Genomic DNA, 19310 nt, shown 5'->3' with positions numbered 1-19310 from the left:
ATGTAGCTCATAAGACAGCTTCTGATTGGTTGGTAGGTATGTCATGCTGTTACAGATGGTGTCAACATCTGCACTGGTTGTGCTCCTGCTACCGCCATAGCGTTAACATTAGGATGAATCTCTCTGGCTCTTCTCTGCATCGGGAGCTCACTTCCAAGAATTGCTATGATTATGACCACTGTCTTGGTTGAAGATTTTCTCAGAAATTCTTATTTCTGTGCTTTAATTACAGTCCCAGTATGTAGGAGCCTGGGAAAAACTTTTGTTTTGTCAAACAGTGTTTTATGTTTGCTTGTGAGGCTGTGCACAGGGGTCAGAAATAGTGTGGATGGACCTCTGAAGAAGGTAAAGGAGATGCTACGCCCTGTTAAGGGCAGCCTCTGCCTCCAGATCCCTGGGATTTATAACATCCCTTGTGACTGAACAAGCAATTACATCGTTAAGTGCATCTGCACCATTTTCGACCTCTGTGCAGAACGTCGTTGACATATTAAAAACCAATAACTGGAGAAATCTGCAGTTGCTTAACACAGCCTCACAAACATAGAACTGTTTGACAAAACAGAAGTTTTATCGCAGGCTCCTACAAACTGGGACTCCGTAATTAAATAGTCTGCGGAAACAAGAATGTGTGAGAAAATCTTCAAACGTGACAGTAGATGTAATCTTAGTAGGGCATAGAAGTGAGCTCCTGATCGAAAGGAGAGCCTGAGATGTTTGTTGTAAAGTTTATGCTAAGGCGGGAGTGATGGCACCACCAGCGCAAGTGCTAACACCATCTGTGACAGGTTTATGTAATTACTGACCAATCAGAAACCGTCCTATGGGCTATAGAAGGCCACCACAGCAATAATTTTGACAGTCAGCTGCCCCTGAGGAAAAAGATGGAAGTAATTGTTGATAGATCTTCAACCAAGACAGTGGACGTAATCGTAGAAATGCTTGGAAGTGAGCTCCCGATGCAGAGAAGAGCCAGAGAGATTCATCCCAATGTTTACGCTATGGCGGGTGCAGGAGCACAACCACTGCAGATGTTGACACCATTTATGACAGCATGACATACCTACCAACCAATCAGAAGCTGTCTTATGGGCTACATAAGACCACAACATCAGCTGTTGTGATAATCAGTTGCTCCTGATGAAGACAATGGAGGTAATCATCGAAAGTTCAAAGTTTTACCCTGAAATGACGTTGTAAGAAGTCAGACAATGTTTCATACAACAGCGCCGTTGTGAAAGACTTTGTTCTTCTAGAATGATTGTTGAACAGATGTATGTGACTGTAGGCCCATATCACTGATATCAATCTGTTGACGAACAGAGGAATAAGTTTTATGTTAGTATATTATGACCTTTCCTAGAGACTGAAAATGTCTTCTGCCATAATCCACATGAATTCCTCAAAGAGTGATCTGGTGAAACACAGCTCACTCTGCACATACGCAGCATACAGGTTGCTGGTGTAGCTACTTCTGGAATGTATTAATTGGAGTTCCAGACTGTCACAAAGTGAACAACATAAGAGGTTGCAGAATATTGGTCTAGCTGTGTGATTGGATTTGGGACTTCCTTTCCGACAGATCTCTGCTCACCCTTCTTATTAGGAAGAAGTTGTTCAAGAATGTTTTAAACAACCCTACTAGAAAATAGGGATGACCTGGACCCTTTTCAATTTATCTTGGTAACTCATGGATTTCCAGCTGGAGTGACAAAGCTTGCAACTAGATTTCACACTTTTTGCAAGCAGATGCTGGTCTGACATCTAATGTTCCCTCCTATATGCTGAACACCTATATTTAAACACACACTATTTGCCCATATGCAATAAACTAATGCTAGAACTGGAGTGATTTTTTCACATAATCAACATCAGATCATACAAAGATCCCATCGTACCAAAAGCCTTTCAATCTTTTTTTTCCCTCTAGGAGACTTTAGCTCAAATTAAATCCCTCTATCTCATTGTCTCACACACAGAAACTAATAATGCATGAAAGCATCGCCGAGAGGAGTGATGTTACAGCAATGAATGAAGAAAGATCCATTTGAATTCTATGCATGGGATAAGTTAAAATATACTGATAATGAGATACAGTGTTCATATTTACAGAATGCAGCCAACAGCTTACAGTAATGACACATTTGTGATTATTAGCTTACCCTCACTGTTAGACCAAGACTGATGTTGGCAACTAAGTTCAACTCTTTTCAGCCACTCGTTGCACAACAGGGCACCGACTGATAATTTTGTGCATCTCATGTTTGTCCTTATCATTACTTTTTCTTTCTTCTTACTGATAATCATGCATACCAGTGTGGTACATTCTACCTTCCTATATCTATAGCAGAAATCTCCATACCACCTGAAAAACTTTTTCACCAGGGAAAACTGCTTCCATGATCCAGCCCAAAAATAACTTAATTCACCTAACCATAGCAACATGGATTTAATCATGCATGGGCCCCTCCCCACTATCTGTAATCTTACTAATTAGCTCTGCTCACCTTAGCTCCCCCACCCCCTTGAGATGCAGGTGGGGTGTATTGAAACCTCACCTCCCAATATCCCAACTGGCACCAATGCAATGTATATCCAATTACAGTCATCAATTCAGTTTTCAGCTCTTTATTAACTCACTGCACAGCATTGTCAAGGCAATATTGTTCAGGTACTGATCACCTCAACCATGTGCACATTTGGATTAATAGTTAAGAAAGCAATTATGTTCCAGTTATTACATATACATCTTGTCCCTCCCCAAGATTTACCCACCCTACACAACCTAGTACTATTATCTAACAATCTGTAGTTAAATTCTTGCATACGACCCTGAATGTTGTGTCACCTGATTAAGCACTGTACTCTGTTTGAAAAAGCTGCATACCTGATAGTTTCATCCAATTTCTTCAGTGAACAACTATGAGACTTAAAATTAAAAATAAAGGAACAGAAACTTACAAATTGTTTAGGACTCACCGAAACGCAGAAGTGCTGCATTATCAGTAGGTACACAAACAAATAGTACAGAGCTTGTATAGTTCTCTCTCTCTCTCTCTCTCTCTCTCTCTCTCTCTCTCTCTCTCTCTCTCTCTCACACACACACACACACACACACACACACACACACACACACACACAGTTACAGGAGCGAAGGATGTGCTGTAGAGATAGCTCCCATCTGCGCAGCTCAGAAAAGCTGGTGGTGGTGGGGAGGATCCAGATGGCACAGGTTGTGAACTAGCCACTGACATCCCATCATCCCATATGTCATACTCTGCTGCATCTTGTGCCACTGGGTGGTCCACCTTGTTTTTGGCAACAACAGTTTGGTGGTGGCCATTCATTCTAGTTGCTAGCTGGTTGGTTGTCATACCATGTGCACACCAGTGTGTGTGTGTGTGTGTGTGTGTGTGTGTGTGTGTGTGTGTGTGTGTGTGTGAGGGGGGGCACATGCGTATGTGCCTTTTTCCTACAGCTACAAAAAGGAAGCACATTCTGAAAGCCAGCCAAGCTCTGGACCTTTTGCTTGTGTACCTATCAATGATGCAGCACTTCTGCCTTTCGTTGTCTCCTTGATTCCCAAAAAATTCTGAGCAAGGAAAAGAAACTACATTTCCACCAGAAAAATACTGACATGATGTAAATGCTTGAGTGTTATTTTAATTACTTACAATATCAGTTGGAGGCATTTTCCTTTCTTGTTCACCGTGCTTTTTTTCAACAACCTCTTTCAGTTTTTCTTCATCCCAATTCTCCATTGTATCTTCATCATCACGCATGTCTACATACATACTACGCTTCTCTGCTTTACGTTCTAATGATAAATCGTGGGAAAATTTACATTTATCTCCCTTTGTACACTGGCCTTGCTTAAAAAATGCACACAACACAGACTTGGGATCTATACCTGAAATTTTAAAAAATATCTCAATGAATAAACAAGATTTCAAACAGTTCTCAGTTGGTTCATTATTGTTAAAACTTTACCTTTCTCAACTTTCTGTGTTGAGACTGGTTTAAATAACATATTCATTTCTTTCTGTTCCTTCAGTTTCTTTTCTTTTTCTTGTTTCTTGAGTTCATCATTCTTCTTCGCAGCACCAGCATTTTTAACTTGATGCTGCACTTGTTGGATAAACTTTTGCTGTTTTGCACCTTTTTTATTTTTTAGACCGAATGTTTTATCCTGCAAGAAAGAGAGCAAATTTACTTTTTGTATAAAATGTGTTTATTACTTTAAATTGATTTTTATTCGATGAGAATAAAGGGCAAACAAACCAAACTAGCTTTTGATTCATGGTTTGGACTCTTGCTAAAGATTATTATTTTTGCCTTTGCCTTGCATAATTAATAAAACTGGACATCCCATATATCAACCACAGGCAGTATATCGTGTCTTATTTCATCCAAATGAATTGCGGAATAACGGATGATTATTGAACATGTAAGTGAAGAAAGAGCTAAAAGTCAATGCAGTTGCCTTTCTTGGCAAAACTACTGTATTAAAAAGTATTTTTAAATCATTTGCCTGATAAGCACTGAAAATAGACTACTTCAAGATGAAGAGAATTTTTCATGCTACAATAACCTAAAGCACAAAATAAGCTCTTTTCTGGAGCAGACGACAACAATAAGAGCTGCTACACAGAGAGAAAGTGATAAAAATGGCAGTAGTTTATGGACAAGTAGGCCGAAGTGTTATCCTGTGATGGTTCAACACCACTGCAGGATATATATTTAGAATTATATTAATACCTTCAGCTGCTAACGGGCATTGATCTATATCAACAGGGACAGGTGAAAATGTGTGCCCCGACCAGGATCTTCTGCTTACATGGCGCACACACACACACTATCCATCTGAGCCACCGAGGGCACAGAGGATAGTGTGACTGCAGGGACTATCCCGCACACGCCTCCCGAGAGACCCACATTCTCACCTCATATGTCCACACACTACATTCGTAGTGTCCCACCCCAACACACTCATTACTCGTGGAAGATATTCTTACCAAGTCCCGTAAGAGTTCGGGGAATACGTGTGCATCTGCACATGTCCAAAAGAACAGACACCATACCCATATAAGTATACCTAGAAGTAGATGGACTTTAACAACATGCTACCAAAAACACAGGAAACACTTAAGATTTTAACCACAGAACCATGTTGACATTGTTGGTAAAGTTAAAAGTATACCGACTACTAATATAGAGCGAGGTAACATCTTAACGAATTATGAGTAGCCAAGTCAAACAATAATGTGAGTTTTGCACAGGTTTTGCTACAAAATGAGAAATCCAGATTTGCTAGTGCTGTAGAACTAAGCTAGTTTCTTCATAGTTGTGAGATGGCTTGTTTGTGCAAGCCCAGTAGATATTATCGGAAGATGGTGGTATACTGCTAATGTAGCAGAATATAAAGGGTAATGATAAGATGGTCATGTTGTTATCAGAATTTACACAGTGGTTGTAGTATACAGAAGATAGTTTCTAAAGTTAACAAAGTCGACCAATCATATTTCTAGGTTAAACTGAGAATTCATCAACAAAATACTTTAAAAAATGAAATAAAGCTGTCCAACACCAAGTATGATTTGAACACTGTTTTCTTTAAGAAAGGTGATAAGAGAGATGACAATAACTACCGACCTGTTTCACTGCTGCCATCATTTTCCAAAATTTTCGAGAATGTGATGTATTCTAGAACAGCATCTCATCTCAGTAACAACAATATCCTCAGTAAATCAAAATCTGGATATCTGAAGGGTTGCTCTACTGAGAATGCCATTTACATGTTTACTCAGTAGATTTCTCAAGCATTAAATAATAAAATAGTACCAGTTGGTATTTTCTGGACCTATGAGAGGCATCCAACTGTATGACAATATTCTCCTATGTAAACTGAAGTTTTATGGGACTGATGGTGTAGCTAACAAATGAATAATGACACAGCGCATGAAAAGAATTCAGAAATTTGTAGTTAGTAATTCACCAACATTACACAATTCCAAAGGGGGAGAAATCATGTATGGGGTTCCGAAGACTCAATCGTAGGTCCACTGTTGTTGTTCATATATGTAAATGATCTTCCATCTAGTATCCAACAAGCAGAATTAATCTACATTGGAGATGACGCTAGTATCCTAAATAATCAAAGCATACATACAGAAACAGAAAAGTGGTAAATGAAGCTCTTAAAAGTATTACTGACTGATTTTCTGCGAAAGTCTCATTCTCAATTTCAAAAACTCACACCATATTCAATTCTGCACATCTTGGGGTACTACACCAATGATAAGTGTAACACATAGCAAGGAATTACAAAATTCTTAGGTGTCCATATTGATGAGAATTTAAATTGGAAACAGCATATTTAGGAACTTGTAAAACAACTGACCTCAGCCACATTAGTACTTAAAATCATTGCAAAATTTTGGGCCAGAAAAATCTGTAAATTGACATAATTTGTTTATTTTCAGTCAATTATTATCTTTATCTTCTAAATTAATCTTCCAGACACTTGTTTAAGGATTTGAGCATTCTGACTACTGCTTCACAGTATATTTATTCCGTCCTGAAGTTCATTGTAAATGATGCAATACAGTTCAGAAGGAACAATGAAAACCAGAAGCAAAAATGACATTAATTGCTCCACATTAAGATTTTAGCACAAAAATGGGTGCACACTGCCGCAAACACAAAATTTTTGATCGCTTACTCAATGATGTAACATGTCTGACACCAAAGAAAGGTTGCATGTCTACTCAAAGAGTCCATGTCACCTAGTGATTGAACTGGCTCATGAGGGTCAACAAAGGCGTCCAATCCTGGCCCTTTGGCTTTGACCCGTGACGTAAGGGTGTTGTTGTGTTTGATGTCACACAGTTTAGTTTATGAGTGTGTTGTGTTTATAGATGTCATTTTCTTGCGATGGGTGGTGCCTTCTAGTGGTGTGTTTGTGGTTTGTGTGTTGTATTGGGTTCATTTTGGTATTGCTGTTCGTCCTGCAAGGTATTGGTTTTGACTGTACTACGACAAGAATTGGTTTCAGTGAGTGAACAATTTAGTTTTAGTTGTATCTAAGTTATTGTACTGCTGTTTGCTGTATGCCGTGTGTTAATTTGTTTAATTTAATTTGTAGCTGCTTTCGTTAGGTATGGATATGACGGATAAATTCAACAGTGCTCGTCTTCGTGAGGACATGGGGGACAATGCGTAGTCCCTTATAAAATTTTTGCAACTGTAAGGGCTGCTGGCAGAAGTGGTTAGGTGCAGCGTGTGTCAGCAGGAAATGTGGTTGGCAAAAGTTCCTGCATCTTGGTCCAGGGACAGCTAAATGTGGCGGTGCCATAGGAATAACCTACGGCGCTCCATAAGGCGTTGTACCTGGTTCGAGAGGTCTAGGTTGGGTATCCGAGAGATTGTGTTGATGACGTATTATTTTTGTTACAGATCCTCTCACGGTTTTTGTGTGCAGGAGACTGGTATGAGTAGAGAACAGTTCTTGACTGGTTTTCATTTTGTAGGGAAGCGTGTTCGGAGTATATTTACTACAGGGGTAAGTTGGGTGGGCCCGGGGTGGTGGTGGAGGTTGACAAGTTGCAGTTTGGGAATAAGTAGTATGGGAGGGGTAAGTCCCTAGTTGGTTTATGGGTTTGGGGGGGGGGGGGGCTTGTAGCTGGGGGTGGTATTTCAGAGTGCATTTTTAGGGTTTTGGAGGGGTGGACGAAAAGGGAATTGGTGGGATTAATTGAGGAGCTTATTGAAGAAGGCAGTACAGTAGTTTCAGATGCTTTTTCATCTTATAGGGAGTTGGGCGAGGGGGGGTATCAGCAATTAGTAGCTAACCATAGTTTGGAATTCAAAAATTATGAGACTGGGGCTTGTACAAATATGACAGAGGTTTTGGGGGGCAGTTAAGTCAGTGTTTTGGTATCGTGAGCTACTGTTGAGCAATGCAGACCAAGGGATATGTTCAATTTTGCTTGTCTAGGTGTTGGTTTTGTGGTCCCAATAGTAGTGGCGGGGGTGTAATTTTTTGGAGGACTGACAATTGCAACTGAGCTATATAGGTGATGGGGAGCGACCGATTCCAGAGGATATTGCGTGTAATGGAATTTGAGAATTTTGTGTTGTCGATTTATTTCATCATTTTGTATCATTTGGTATGGTGGTCTGTGTTAATATGTGTTTAAATTTAGTTTGTCCCCACCCAAAAACCCACAATTTCCCAGCTTGTCCCATTAGTTTGATTATATTTTTGGAGGAAGATGTGTGTGTTGGTTTTTCGATCTATTTTCGTCTTTGTTGTCATGTTTACGTAATTACGTCATAGGTGCCACATTGGAGTCGCAGTGAACGGCTGTTTCCGCCATATTGGTGAAGTCATGGGTCAAAGTAGACGGGTGGATTCCGACGCTTCTGTATTCCCGATGATGATGATGATGGTGATGAACAATAGGGCCTTAACTAAGCACTGATAGATCAATGGTCTCCCAATAATTATATTTTATTCACATATCACACAGGTTGTACACTGTCTATTAGCACACCCACAGGGTCTAACACAGATGAACAATTTGTCTTCGACAATAATTTCAATATCTCTTATAGGCACCACCAACTGCATTGCAGTCTTGCAAGTGTTTACAATATTATAAAAATAAAAAATAACAAAGTTTTGAACATGGACGCTCGGTTCAGTGACCGTTTATAAATTAAAATTGAAACAAATGAGCCCTCTGTCATAATTTTTAGTCTAAAGCCCTTTTGGCCTGTTATTTATTTTCATGCGACATGTAATACTGTCTCTGTCTTGTATTGTTAGTCAGTACTAACACTTTTATATAAAAAAATTTCTTTTTCCATAAATGTGTAATTATGCTATAGGTCACTTTAAACGTTTAAATTCTGATGAAGGCACTCTTAGAAGTGTTGACAGCTGGTTAATGAGACTAAAAATTGTGACAGAGGGCTCATTTGTTTCAATTTTAAAATAAACAGAAATAATTTCCATAATGAATATTTCATTCTACAGTGGAGTCTGCCTTTGCCTCTAACAGGTTCAAGCCTGTAAAAGTGTTGCCCACAGAAAAAAAAAATTCTGGGATAGTGCCTCATTCCAGTAAAGAATTTTAATCTGCCACAAAGTTTCACAAAATAACATTTTGTTTACTGAAAATCGTAAAACCTGAAATGAGATTGACTTATTGGAATAACAGAAGGCAGGAGCTGCTAGAGACATGCATAAAAGAAGCTGGAAAAGTAGCTTCAGATATTTATTTTTACTGATTTTGTTGTATTGACAATATCTGTGACAAGATTAATTTGTGGCCGAAACCATGATTTATAAGGATTAAGCTTTCGCAGGCAGTGCCTTGCAACTACACAGCAACAAGTAAATGCCTTGCAGTCAGACTCAGAGCAATGTATAACTGCTTACTTACATACCTTCTGAGCTCCAGCAAAAGAAAGTAAACTGGATTTGGGTCACAATAAGGCACACAATTTTAACGTATATTAAAAGGATCCCTGCAGTTTGAGATTAAGTCAGTAGCAAAACATTAACTCAGTAAAACTATTGAAAGTTATGGTCAATTTTAACTTCCTATGAAGACGCTAGTCCAGTGGCAGAGCAGGGGAGCCTCTAAGAAGCTATGGAGAATAACTAGTGACTAGTTGAAGGAAGTTGTCAGAAATAACTAGTGGCTAGTTGAAGGAAGTTGTCACACAGTGGGGAATGCACAAGCTGAATGACTGATAGTGCACTGCTAGTGAAATACAGGGATCTGAGTGAGTCACAGCCTGGCACAGAATTATATTATCTCAGAAGTAACCAATAAACAGGCCCTGATCTCTCAGGATTTGTATCGCTGGGATAACTACAAAGTAAAATATTGAAGGTATGCTGATCCTTCATTAGCAGTGTCATTGGTTACTTGTTTAACATATCTTTTCATGTAAGTTTTTTTCCCAGGCAAGCTTGAATATTCAGTATAAAGGCCTCTGCACACACAAAAGAGAGACAATGATTATGTTCATAAGTTTAACTATATTATCACTACTTTAACTGCTATATCTGTTGATACACTGTGTACATCGAGGAGTACTTTTATTTCTACAGGCACATATTAACAGATTCGAAATTCAATTTCAGACCTGGCCTGTAAATTGTGTCGGTATTTTCCTTCCGCTTTCTTAAATTATATATTTCATCTCAGGTCACACAAATGGTATCATTACCAGTTTCAACTTATTACCAAGTCATCAGTAGATGGTTTCATTATTTCATATCATAACTCATCACCTGAACAGGACCACAATCTCAGTACCTCTCTGGACTTGTTTTGCTGATTTGGTTATACATCAAAACCAGTAATGACAGGTCTACCATTTGCGTGACTTTAGATTAAAATATGTAACAAAAATTTACAGTATGATCACTGTTTTTCACCTAAGGCACCGTAAACTGATCCGTTACTTTCCTCCAGGAGTGCTAGTCTGCAAGGTTTGCAGTAGAGCTTCTGTGAAGTTTGGAAGGTAGGAGATGAGGTACAAGCAAAATTTAAAGCTGTTAGGACAGGTTGCAAGTCATGCTTGGGTAGCTCAGATTGTGGAGCACTTGCCCACTAAAGGCAAAGGTCCTGAGTTCAAGTCTTAGTCCGGCACACAATTTTAATATGCCAGGAAGTTTCATGATCGTTACTGGTCTGCAGAGGAACTAATATTGGCTAACAAAGAACGACATAAAGGACTGTTTCACTTAGACATAACTTATTTGCTTAACACACCCACAAATGCTAACATAATGAATGGGCATCACTATTGTGATATTCTGCAACAGCAAATTTCACCACGGATTTGATCTACGCAACATTTCATAAATAGTTTAAGAAATTGCTTTCTGTGGAAGCAGTAGGTGTATAGCAAATAAAAAGTAGACCGGGAGGGGGGAGGAGGAAGATGTAGACGACGATATAAAACCAATAAGACTATGAATAATCTAAAAATCATAAATCTAGATCCTCCAGCCACACATAACTGATCTTAGGCGTAAGTCCTTTTGTTTAATGTACAACACCCCACCGACAATGATGTCACTAGAGGAAGCACAGTTGTAATTGGGCACCATTTGTCACATGTTCCACAGCTCATCTGAACGAATCACTTACTGAATTGATATGGAAAGAGTAAGTTACAGGTAACGTACACATGACTAGTATTAAAGTTAGTCAACACATTGTTACTTTTAGTCCTACTCGTGCAACTAAACTTAGTTAATATTATTATTATTATTATTTTACTGGCTATCAGATTTCACCTACACATTCGACGTCAATGGAATAGAAATAGACACGGAGAAATTACTTTCAATTAGATTTACGACTTGCTTCGCTACCTGTCGGGCATTTTACGTTACTGGGCAAATGATTCCATATTTTTGTTGCTGCATGCTCAAATCCTTTCTGAGCAACTGACAGCTTTAACAATGGGTAATAAAGGTCGTTGTATAGGAATCAAAGTTAGTCGTGCTCCTTTCGGAAAAACTACACTCACGTAAGAGATTTAGAGAAAAGACAAAAATCTTTAATTTGATGGTGCGACGGCAATTTCACACCAAACTGTTCAAATGCGATGCGGATACATTAACCACTTGGCCTACGTCATTTTGTTGGGCTGGATCATGTGGACGTGCAGTTGTTTCAACAAATTTTTATCGTGACTCTTAACGTAACTTTGCCCTTTGAAAAATTTTACATGATCGAAAAAAAATCATTTTTTACTGCGGTTTCGATTCCATACAAAAACTTCAATATTGCAACCGATCACGTAAGCTACTTGCACATCTGAGAATACAAGGACATGCCTACTAGAATGACATGTTGCCTAGTACGGCAATATAGTGTTATTGCAGACATACTTCAAGTCTGAGAACTTTTCTGGTGATTCAAGGATAATGATACCTTACGAAAATACAATTTCCCGAATCCAAATTGGGAGTAATATGTTACGCCGCCACATTTGAAAAAATTGGCACGTCGTTTATCTGTTCTACTATATAAAAATCACTCAAAACACAACGTATGTCAAGCATAATGTAAATAAATAAAACGAATCTCCAATTATTTTAGCCAGATATGCTCTAAAGGTAATAAATAAACACAATAAAACAGCTGTTATAGGTTAACAGGTAAAACTCGATTTTCGTGCACAGCATAATCATACATACTTCTATAACTTTCTCCTTCTTCTTTTCGACCGTCTTTTTACTAGGTTGGGCGGGTTTGGCTTTAGGTGGCATTGCATTAAAGATTTGTAAACACCAACATCCACAAATTCGAGCAAGTGTAACTACACTGCAAAGCACACCACATGCACAGAATATATTCACTATTCAGTCACCCAAATCCATCTGTCGCGACTGAATGCACAACGATTGCTGTATCACTATATCGATTATATAGAAAAAGTTATCGTTGGAACAGAAGTGCACACTGCACGTCTTGTACACGACAGTTGACGGTGGTAGTTCTTTTTGACTTAATAAAACGCTTTTTGTCCCATTGAGGCAGAAAGGAAAATCGTGATGGAGGAAAGCACAAGAACAATAAAGACGTGGACGCGGAACCAGTCTGCATGTATGTTATCCCGAAGAAGTGAAAAATCGACAATGATATGATACAGATACAATTAAAAATTTCTTGGAAAACTCAGATTAGAGACTGATAAAACAGTGACAACTAAAACATCTGTCACGTTATAATATTCACAATGGAATGCTGCTCACATGAAAATCATACAGCCTAGGTCGATAATGCGTAATACAAGTGCGCACTATCTTTCTGAACTCAACATCCTTCTCGTCATAAGGGGATGCCCACTCAGTTTCCTTAGACAGAGAGTTGGGACGGCGTGGAAATTTAACAGTGGGATAGAAACATGGCCATATAGTTCGAAAATGGCTTGCAAATGTCGATGGTATTGGTAAGGGGACTTTACAAGATATGACCTGCATCTCAACGTGCAGATGGAACGACGTAGAGATTTAACAGTCGGATAGAAACATGGGCATATAGTCCGAAAATGGCCTGCAAATGTTGATGGCATTGGTAAATGGGGCTTCACAAGATATGACTTGCATCTCATTAGGAAAGGAAGGCGTAAATTGGCTGGGATGATAGTAAAATCTTTCAGGGGGGAGGGGACTGAAACTCATGGGAGTACTACTTTTTTAGGCTAATATCAGTGTCCAATCATCGAATATTGATTGAAATTAATCTTAATGAGAAGCTCAGACAGGCAGGTATTAGAAATGTTAAAATATCACAAGATTCTCATGAAAGAACAGTGTAAAATAATGCTTGTTAATGACAAGATTCTCACAAAACCACAATGAAAAGTAATGTTAATATATTGCATCAGAATATCAGGGGATTACTAAACAAAGTAGATGAGCTTCTTGTTTGTTTAGAAGATTTAGAAACTGAGGGTGGAACAGATGATGTACTATGCCTCTCTGAACATCATATAACTACAGATGTGGGAAAGGTAAATCTAGGTGGGTATAAGAGTTCAGCACATGTAGGTAAAGGCACTATGGAGAGAGGAGGTGTTGCTACATATGTTAACATTTATCATAGTGTGAAAACTTCAGAAACTAAAAATTCTGTGTTCAGCAACTTATAACAACATGTGCATGTGAGCTTCAACTAAGTAATGGTACTTTTATAATTCCAGATGTGTATATGTCCCCATTGGGAAATTTTCAGCCATTTATTACAAACTCGGATTCTTTGTTGTGCTATCTGGCAGACAGAGGGAAGGAAATTATTGTTTGTAGGAATTTCAATGTAGATTTTCTGAAAGAGTCCAATAGAAAGCTTGACCTTTAAGTACTATTTGGTTCTTTCAATTTGATGTCAGTTACTGGTTTTTCTACTCCAGTAGTACAGGAAAGCAGCACACTGGTGGAAAATGTTTATATACCAAGATAAATTTCATCAAATAAAAACTTTTCCTGTTAAAAATATTCTTTCTGATCATGACACACAGCTAGTTTCAGTATCTGACTTACCTCCATACAGTAATGTAAACCAGTCCTCCAAAATAGTGCATTCAGTTAACAATTAACAACCGAAAATTTTAGGGAAAGCCTGCAACAGTTAGACTACGGTCAGATGTACAGGGAAACTGATACTAATTTGAAATTTAACATATTTCTTGAAACTTTTGTGAGTATATTTGAAAATAGTTTCCCTAAGAAAACAGTGAAACATTAGTGTAAGAATCTATCTAAAAAGCCATGGCTTACTAAAGGGATAAAAATGTCTTCTAAACAGAAAAGTGAAATATATGTTATAGCTAGAAGGCGCAATGATCCAGAAACAAACATTATAACAGCTACTGCACTGAATTAAGAAAAATTATTAGCAAGACCAGAAATATGTGCATTATGTCTGAGATTAGCATCTCTGATAATAAAAGTAAAACAATTTGGAATATTGTTGAAAGGGAAACAGGGCAACTGAAAGTACAGTAAGACTTTGTTTCAAACACAGTCAATGAAAAGTTTTTTAACAAAAAATTGGAAGTAGACAATATTCTTAATAACCATTATTTAAGGGTAGAGAAAATAGGATTCAGCTATTTAGTTGAAAATGCAAGGCTGTATATGGAAGAGGCCATACCTATGCAGTTTGATAAAACTGAAATTCAACCACCATCCTACTGAAAGTAGGAAAACAATACTCAAAAGTAAAAGCTCACACAAAATTAATGATATTTCCAACAGAGTACTAAAAGCTTGTTTCCAACAGATAAGTAGGATTCACAGACACACTGAAACAGGGCATTTTCCCAGATAGACTGAAATACGTTATTGTGAAACCATTGCATAAAAAAGGGGATAGGTCTGATGCTAACAACTACCACTCAACCCCACTTCTGACAGCTTTATCCAAAATTCTTGAAACAGTAATGTATTCAAGAGTAGCTTCACATATTTGCAAAAATGAAGTAATTACAAAATGTCAGTTTGCTTTTCAGAAAGGTTTTCCAACAGAAAATGCTGTATATGCTTTCACTGATCAAATATTAAATGCATTGAATAACTGAACATCACCCATTGGGATAATTTGTGATCTCTCAAAGACTTTTGATCGTGTAAATTATGAAAGTCTTCTAGATAAGCTTAAGTATTGTGGCATGAGTGATAAAGTGCACAAATAGTTTAGTTCATATTTAACTGGAAGAACACAGAAGGTTGAAATTAACAGTAGGTACAGATAGTCTGCAAAAATAAGCTGAGTCCTCTAACTGGCGAAGTATCAAGAATGGTGTCCCACAGGATTCAATCTCAGGTTCCATATTGTTCTTAATATATATATATATATATATATATATATATATATATATATATATATATATATATTAATGACTTGCCACTCTATATTCATGTAAATGCAACTCTAGTTCTTTTTGTTGGTGATACACATACAGTAATCATATCCAACAAACAAGAATCACCTGAGGAAATTGTAAATAATGTCTTTCAGAAAATTATTAAGCAGTTCTCTGCAAATGTCCTGTTGCTAAACGTTGAGAAAACATAGTGTATGTAGTTCTGTTGAGTAAATGACATAACACCATTGATAAATATAGACTATGAACAGAACTCTGCTGCTAAGGTAGAATATTCAAAATTTCTGGATGTGTGCATGCTTTCATATGGCATCATATTTTGGAGTATTCATCATTAAGAGGAAAAGTATTCATTGCACAAAAGCGTGTAATCAGAATAATAGCTGGAGTCCAGGTTACAGACATTTATTTAAGGAACTCGGGATATCACAGTACCTTTGCAATACATATATTCACTTATGAAATTTGTTTTACTAACACATACCAGTTCAAAAATAACAGCAAAGTGCATAGCTACAACACTAGAAGAAAGGATGATCTTCACTATTCTGGGTTAAATATGACTTTGACACAGGAAGGGGTGAATTATGCTGCCACAAAAATATTTGTTCATTTTCAAAATAGCATTAAAAGTCTGACAGATAGCCAACCAACATTTAAAGAGTAATGAAAAGTATTTCTGAATGACAACTCCCTCTACTCTAGATGAATTTTTAGATATGATGTAGTAACTGTAGAAAAATTAATTATTTTGTGTAAAGAAGACTTATGTTAAAGTGACACATTCCAGATTGTTACGAAATGTCATATTCGTGATCTATGGAACAAGTATTAATTTTACAATTTGTGACATAGTTGAGAATACAATCAGTGATCCAGGTACTGTCAAATATTTTTTATTCCACTCTTTCGTCACAATAAAAAGTCCTTTGATAATGACCAGTTTCAGTCAGTAATGACCATCTTCAGGTCTAAATATAAAAAATATGCAACTAGTGGGCAGTCTATATTTCAAAACAATCTTTCATAGGTAATTTATAATTTACTATCGGCAGTGTATTATGTACATTTTATTTTCGATCATAAATTCACCATGAAAGTGCCAAAACCTATTATATTTCCTTTAAATGATTTTATATGCTACCATATTCGTCTTTTATTTTATCACAATAGGTTTCTATAACACTTAACAAAATATAAAAGTCTGCTACATGTATTTTACCTAATGTATTTTCATCTTATTGTGATATTTTACCTACTGTATTTTCATCATACTATGGTTCTTATGTAAATGAGGAATACATCTAAGCACACAGTAGCGACATCTATGACGCATATAGGCAAATGTATTTCTGGCAGCTACGGCACTTCAGTATGCGTTGTACAGTAACACCAGTTGCAAAATGACTGTGTGGAGATGTGGCGTATCTTACATCATACTTTAGTTATAAGTGACGATGGTTTGCTGTGTGTATTTATATGTTTTGATGATACCAGTATGGCTTTATAATATTAGGACATGATGTAAAGCAGGTACACTTTACTTTATTTTATCTGTACATTCCCAGTATGTATGAGAGTATGTCGTGATATGGAATACTGTATTGTATATTTTTTACGTTGTAGACCCAACGATGGTTATTACTGACTGAAAGCAGTCATCATTGAACGACTTTATATTGTGATCAAAGGCTGAAAAAAATGACAAGTATTAATGTATGTATGTATGCATGTATTTGGTGTGTACAGTGATAAATGCTGAGAGGTTAAAGGAGCAATGCATAATTATTTTTCACAATATCAAACTGACTTGTTCCAACAATGTTCAAACATAATGACATCATATGTTGAGTTCAACCAAGTGAAGCAGCGCATTTTCACACACACACACACACACACACACACACAAATATATATATATATATATATATATATATATATATATATATATATATATATATGGTGTTCAGAAATTCCCATTAAAAACTTCTAGGACTTGTACACAACATTTAGAACAGGAATTCATGTTCATAACATAACAAAACATCAATTTATCACTTCAGCACATTTGTTTGTATAAACACTTAAACATTACATTCTGTATGTACAATATCCTCAGATCTTTTTTGTTATGGAATAATGTAAACATGTAAAGCTTAAGTGTTTATAGAAACAAATGTACTTAAGTGATAAATGTATATTCCATTATGTTTACTTTCGAATTGTTACCTAATAACTGTACTGTGCCACACCTAATTCAATTCCTGACACAGAAATGAATGAGTTAAACATCTGAATTGAAACCTTCACAGAAACAAAATAACACATTTCTAGATATGGGTTCCTGTTCAAAATATTATGTACTTTCTCCCCTCTACAGGTCCTAGAGGCCTGTAACAGGAATTTCCAAGCAATGTGTACATGACTTATGGTTTTGCTTGTAATAAACTGACAAATCCTGTGTTTTTGTAAAACGATCATTGGGCGAATAATTTACTAATAAAAATCAAATTTCCATATGTCCTATGGCACATTTGAGGAACATCTTGCAAAACAATAACAATGAGAATCATGCCCACTGACAGCAGATGTACAGACAATAGCTACTAACCAGACTTCTGCTGTAGAATTCAGAACTAGTTGTGAACGCTGCACTTCTGGGATAAATGTCACAAAGCAAAAAGCGAACCCGAGTGGTGAAAACAAACATTCAGTGATGGATGTAGGCCCCTATTTAGTGTGTGTTGGATGTTGTGTATCCAACACAGACAGAAACCATTCTATTGCATATCGAAAACTGCTTTACTAAGACAATGATTTTATGAAAACAGATAATCAATCTTATCAATGCAGGAAGAAATAAAATTACAGTAGAAATGCATTCAGTAGCTGCTGTAAAACAGTCAGATATATTTAAAGCTTTTACCTAATAATGTCATACATCCTTACATAACTCACTTCATGATGTCAAACCAAAGAATGAAAGGAAATGTTGACATTTCACTGAATGATAATTAAATTAATTGCAGCCTGCCTGACTGGCCACACAGTCTAAGACGCTGCTCCTAGAGCGGGAAGGTGTGCTGGTCTCTGCCACGAATCCGTCCTGTTTATTAGTGTCGAGGAACAGTGTGCTGCCCACCCTTTGGACGGTTTTTAAAGCGCTTCCGCATCTGCCACAGCAAATGCAGGCTGGTTTCCCTTATTCCGCCTCAGTCACACTATGTCGGCGATTGCTGCACAAACACTGTCTCCATATACAAATACACCGTAATTACTCTACCATGCAAACATTTGGGGTTACAGTCATCTGGTATGAGACGTTCCTGGGCGTGGGGGAAGGGGGGGGGGTGTCCACTGGGGGCCAAACCACACAATATCCCTGGATTCCACATTGGGACGAAACATCTTTGTCGTTTCTAGGTTCCCAGTTCAACACACAATACAATACACCCACAAATTAATTCCGGTAAAGAAATAATAAGCGTTAGATGGTTACCAAAAAAGTAGGAATCACTGGATCAGAACGAATTAGGCAACCAGTTTGAATTTGAACCTTTAAATCATCATGTGAAGCAGTATATTTGTCCTTCTCTTCCGTACTGCAACTGTTTACAATTGGATCAAACAAGGTCCCAATGCTGTGGATAACCTTCATAGCACAACTGTATAGGTATGCACCTCTACAAGCAGTTTACCTCACAGGACGAACTATGTTGCCTTCATTGCCACAGAAAAAACCTCCCAGCTGACAGTAAGTCTTCTGAAATTCAATTTCCAGTAGAAAGTAGAATTCCTCCATTCATTCGCTTAGATTAGATCAGATTCAGTTTATGTTCCATAGACCCAAAAATGAGATGATTCTCCTGGGTATGGAACAAGTCAGA

The 19310-nt window shown here is 37.4% G+C and overlaps 1 protein-coding gene across 1 annotated transcript in view; it reads right to left on the bottom strand.

Annotated features, from left to right (window-relative positions):
- LOC124787835 (zinc finger CCCH domain-containing protein 15 homolog) overlaps positions 1-12409 on the bottom strand; it is a 39194-nt gene extending 26785 nt beyond the window's left edge. The window contains exons 1-3 of the mRNA XM_047254776.1: positions 12233-12409; positions 3991-4189; positions 3675-3910 (exon numbers count right to left, since the gene is read on the bottom strand). Coding sequence (XP_047110732.1) covers positions 3675-3910; positions 3991-4189; positions 12233-12304 — 507 coding nt within the window. The 5' untranslated portion in view covers positions 12305-12409. The remainder of the gene's footprint in view (positions 1-3674; positions 3911-3990; positions 4190-12232) is intronic.
- Between the last annotated feature and the right edge of the window lie 6901 nt (positions 12410-19310).

This window comes from Schistocerca piceifrons, chromosome 3, assembly GCF_021461385.2.
Source record: "Schistocerca piceifrons isolate TAMUIC-IGC-003096 chromosome 3, iqSchPice1.1, whole genome shotgun sequence".
Classification (NCBI taxonomy): domain Eukaryota; kingdom Metazoa; phylum Arthropoda; class Insecta; order Orthoptera; family Acrididae; genus Schistocerca; species Schistocerca piceifrons.
This window is presented reverse-complemented; position numbering and strand designations above follow the sequence as displayed.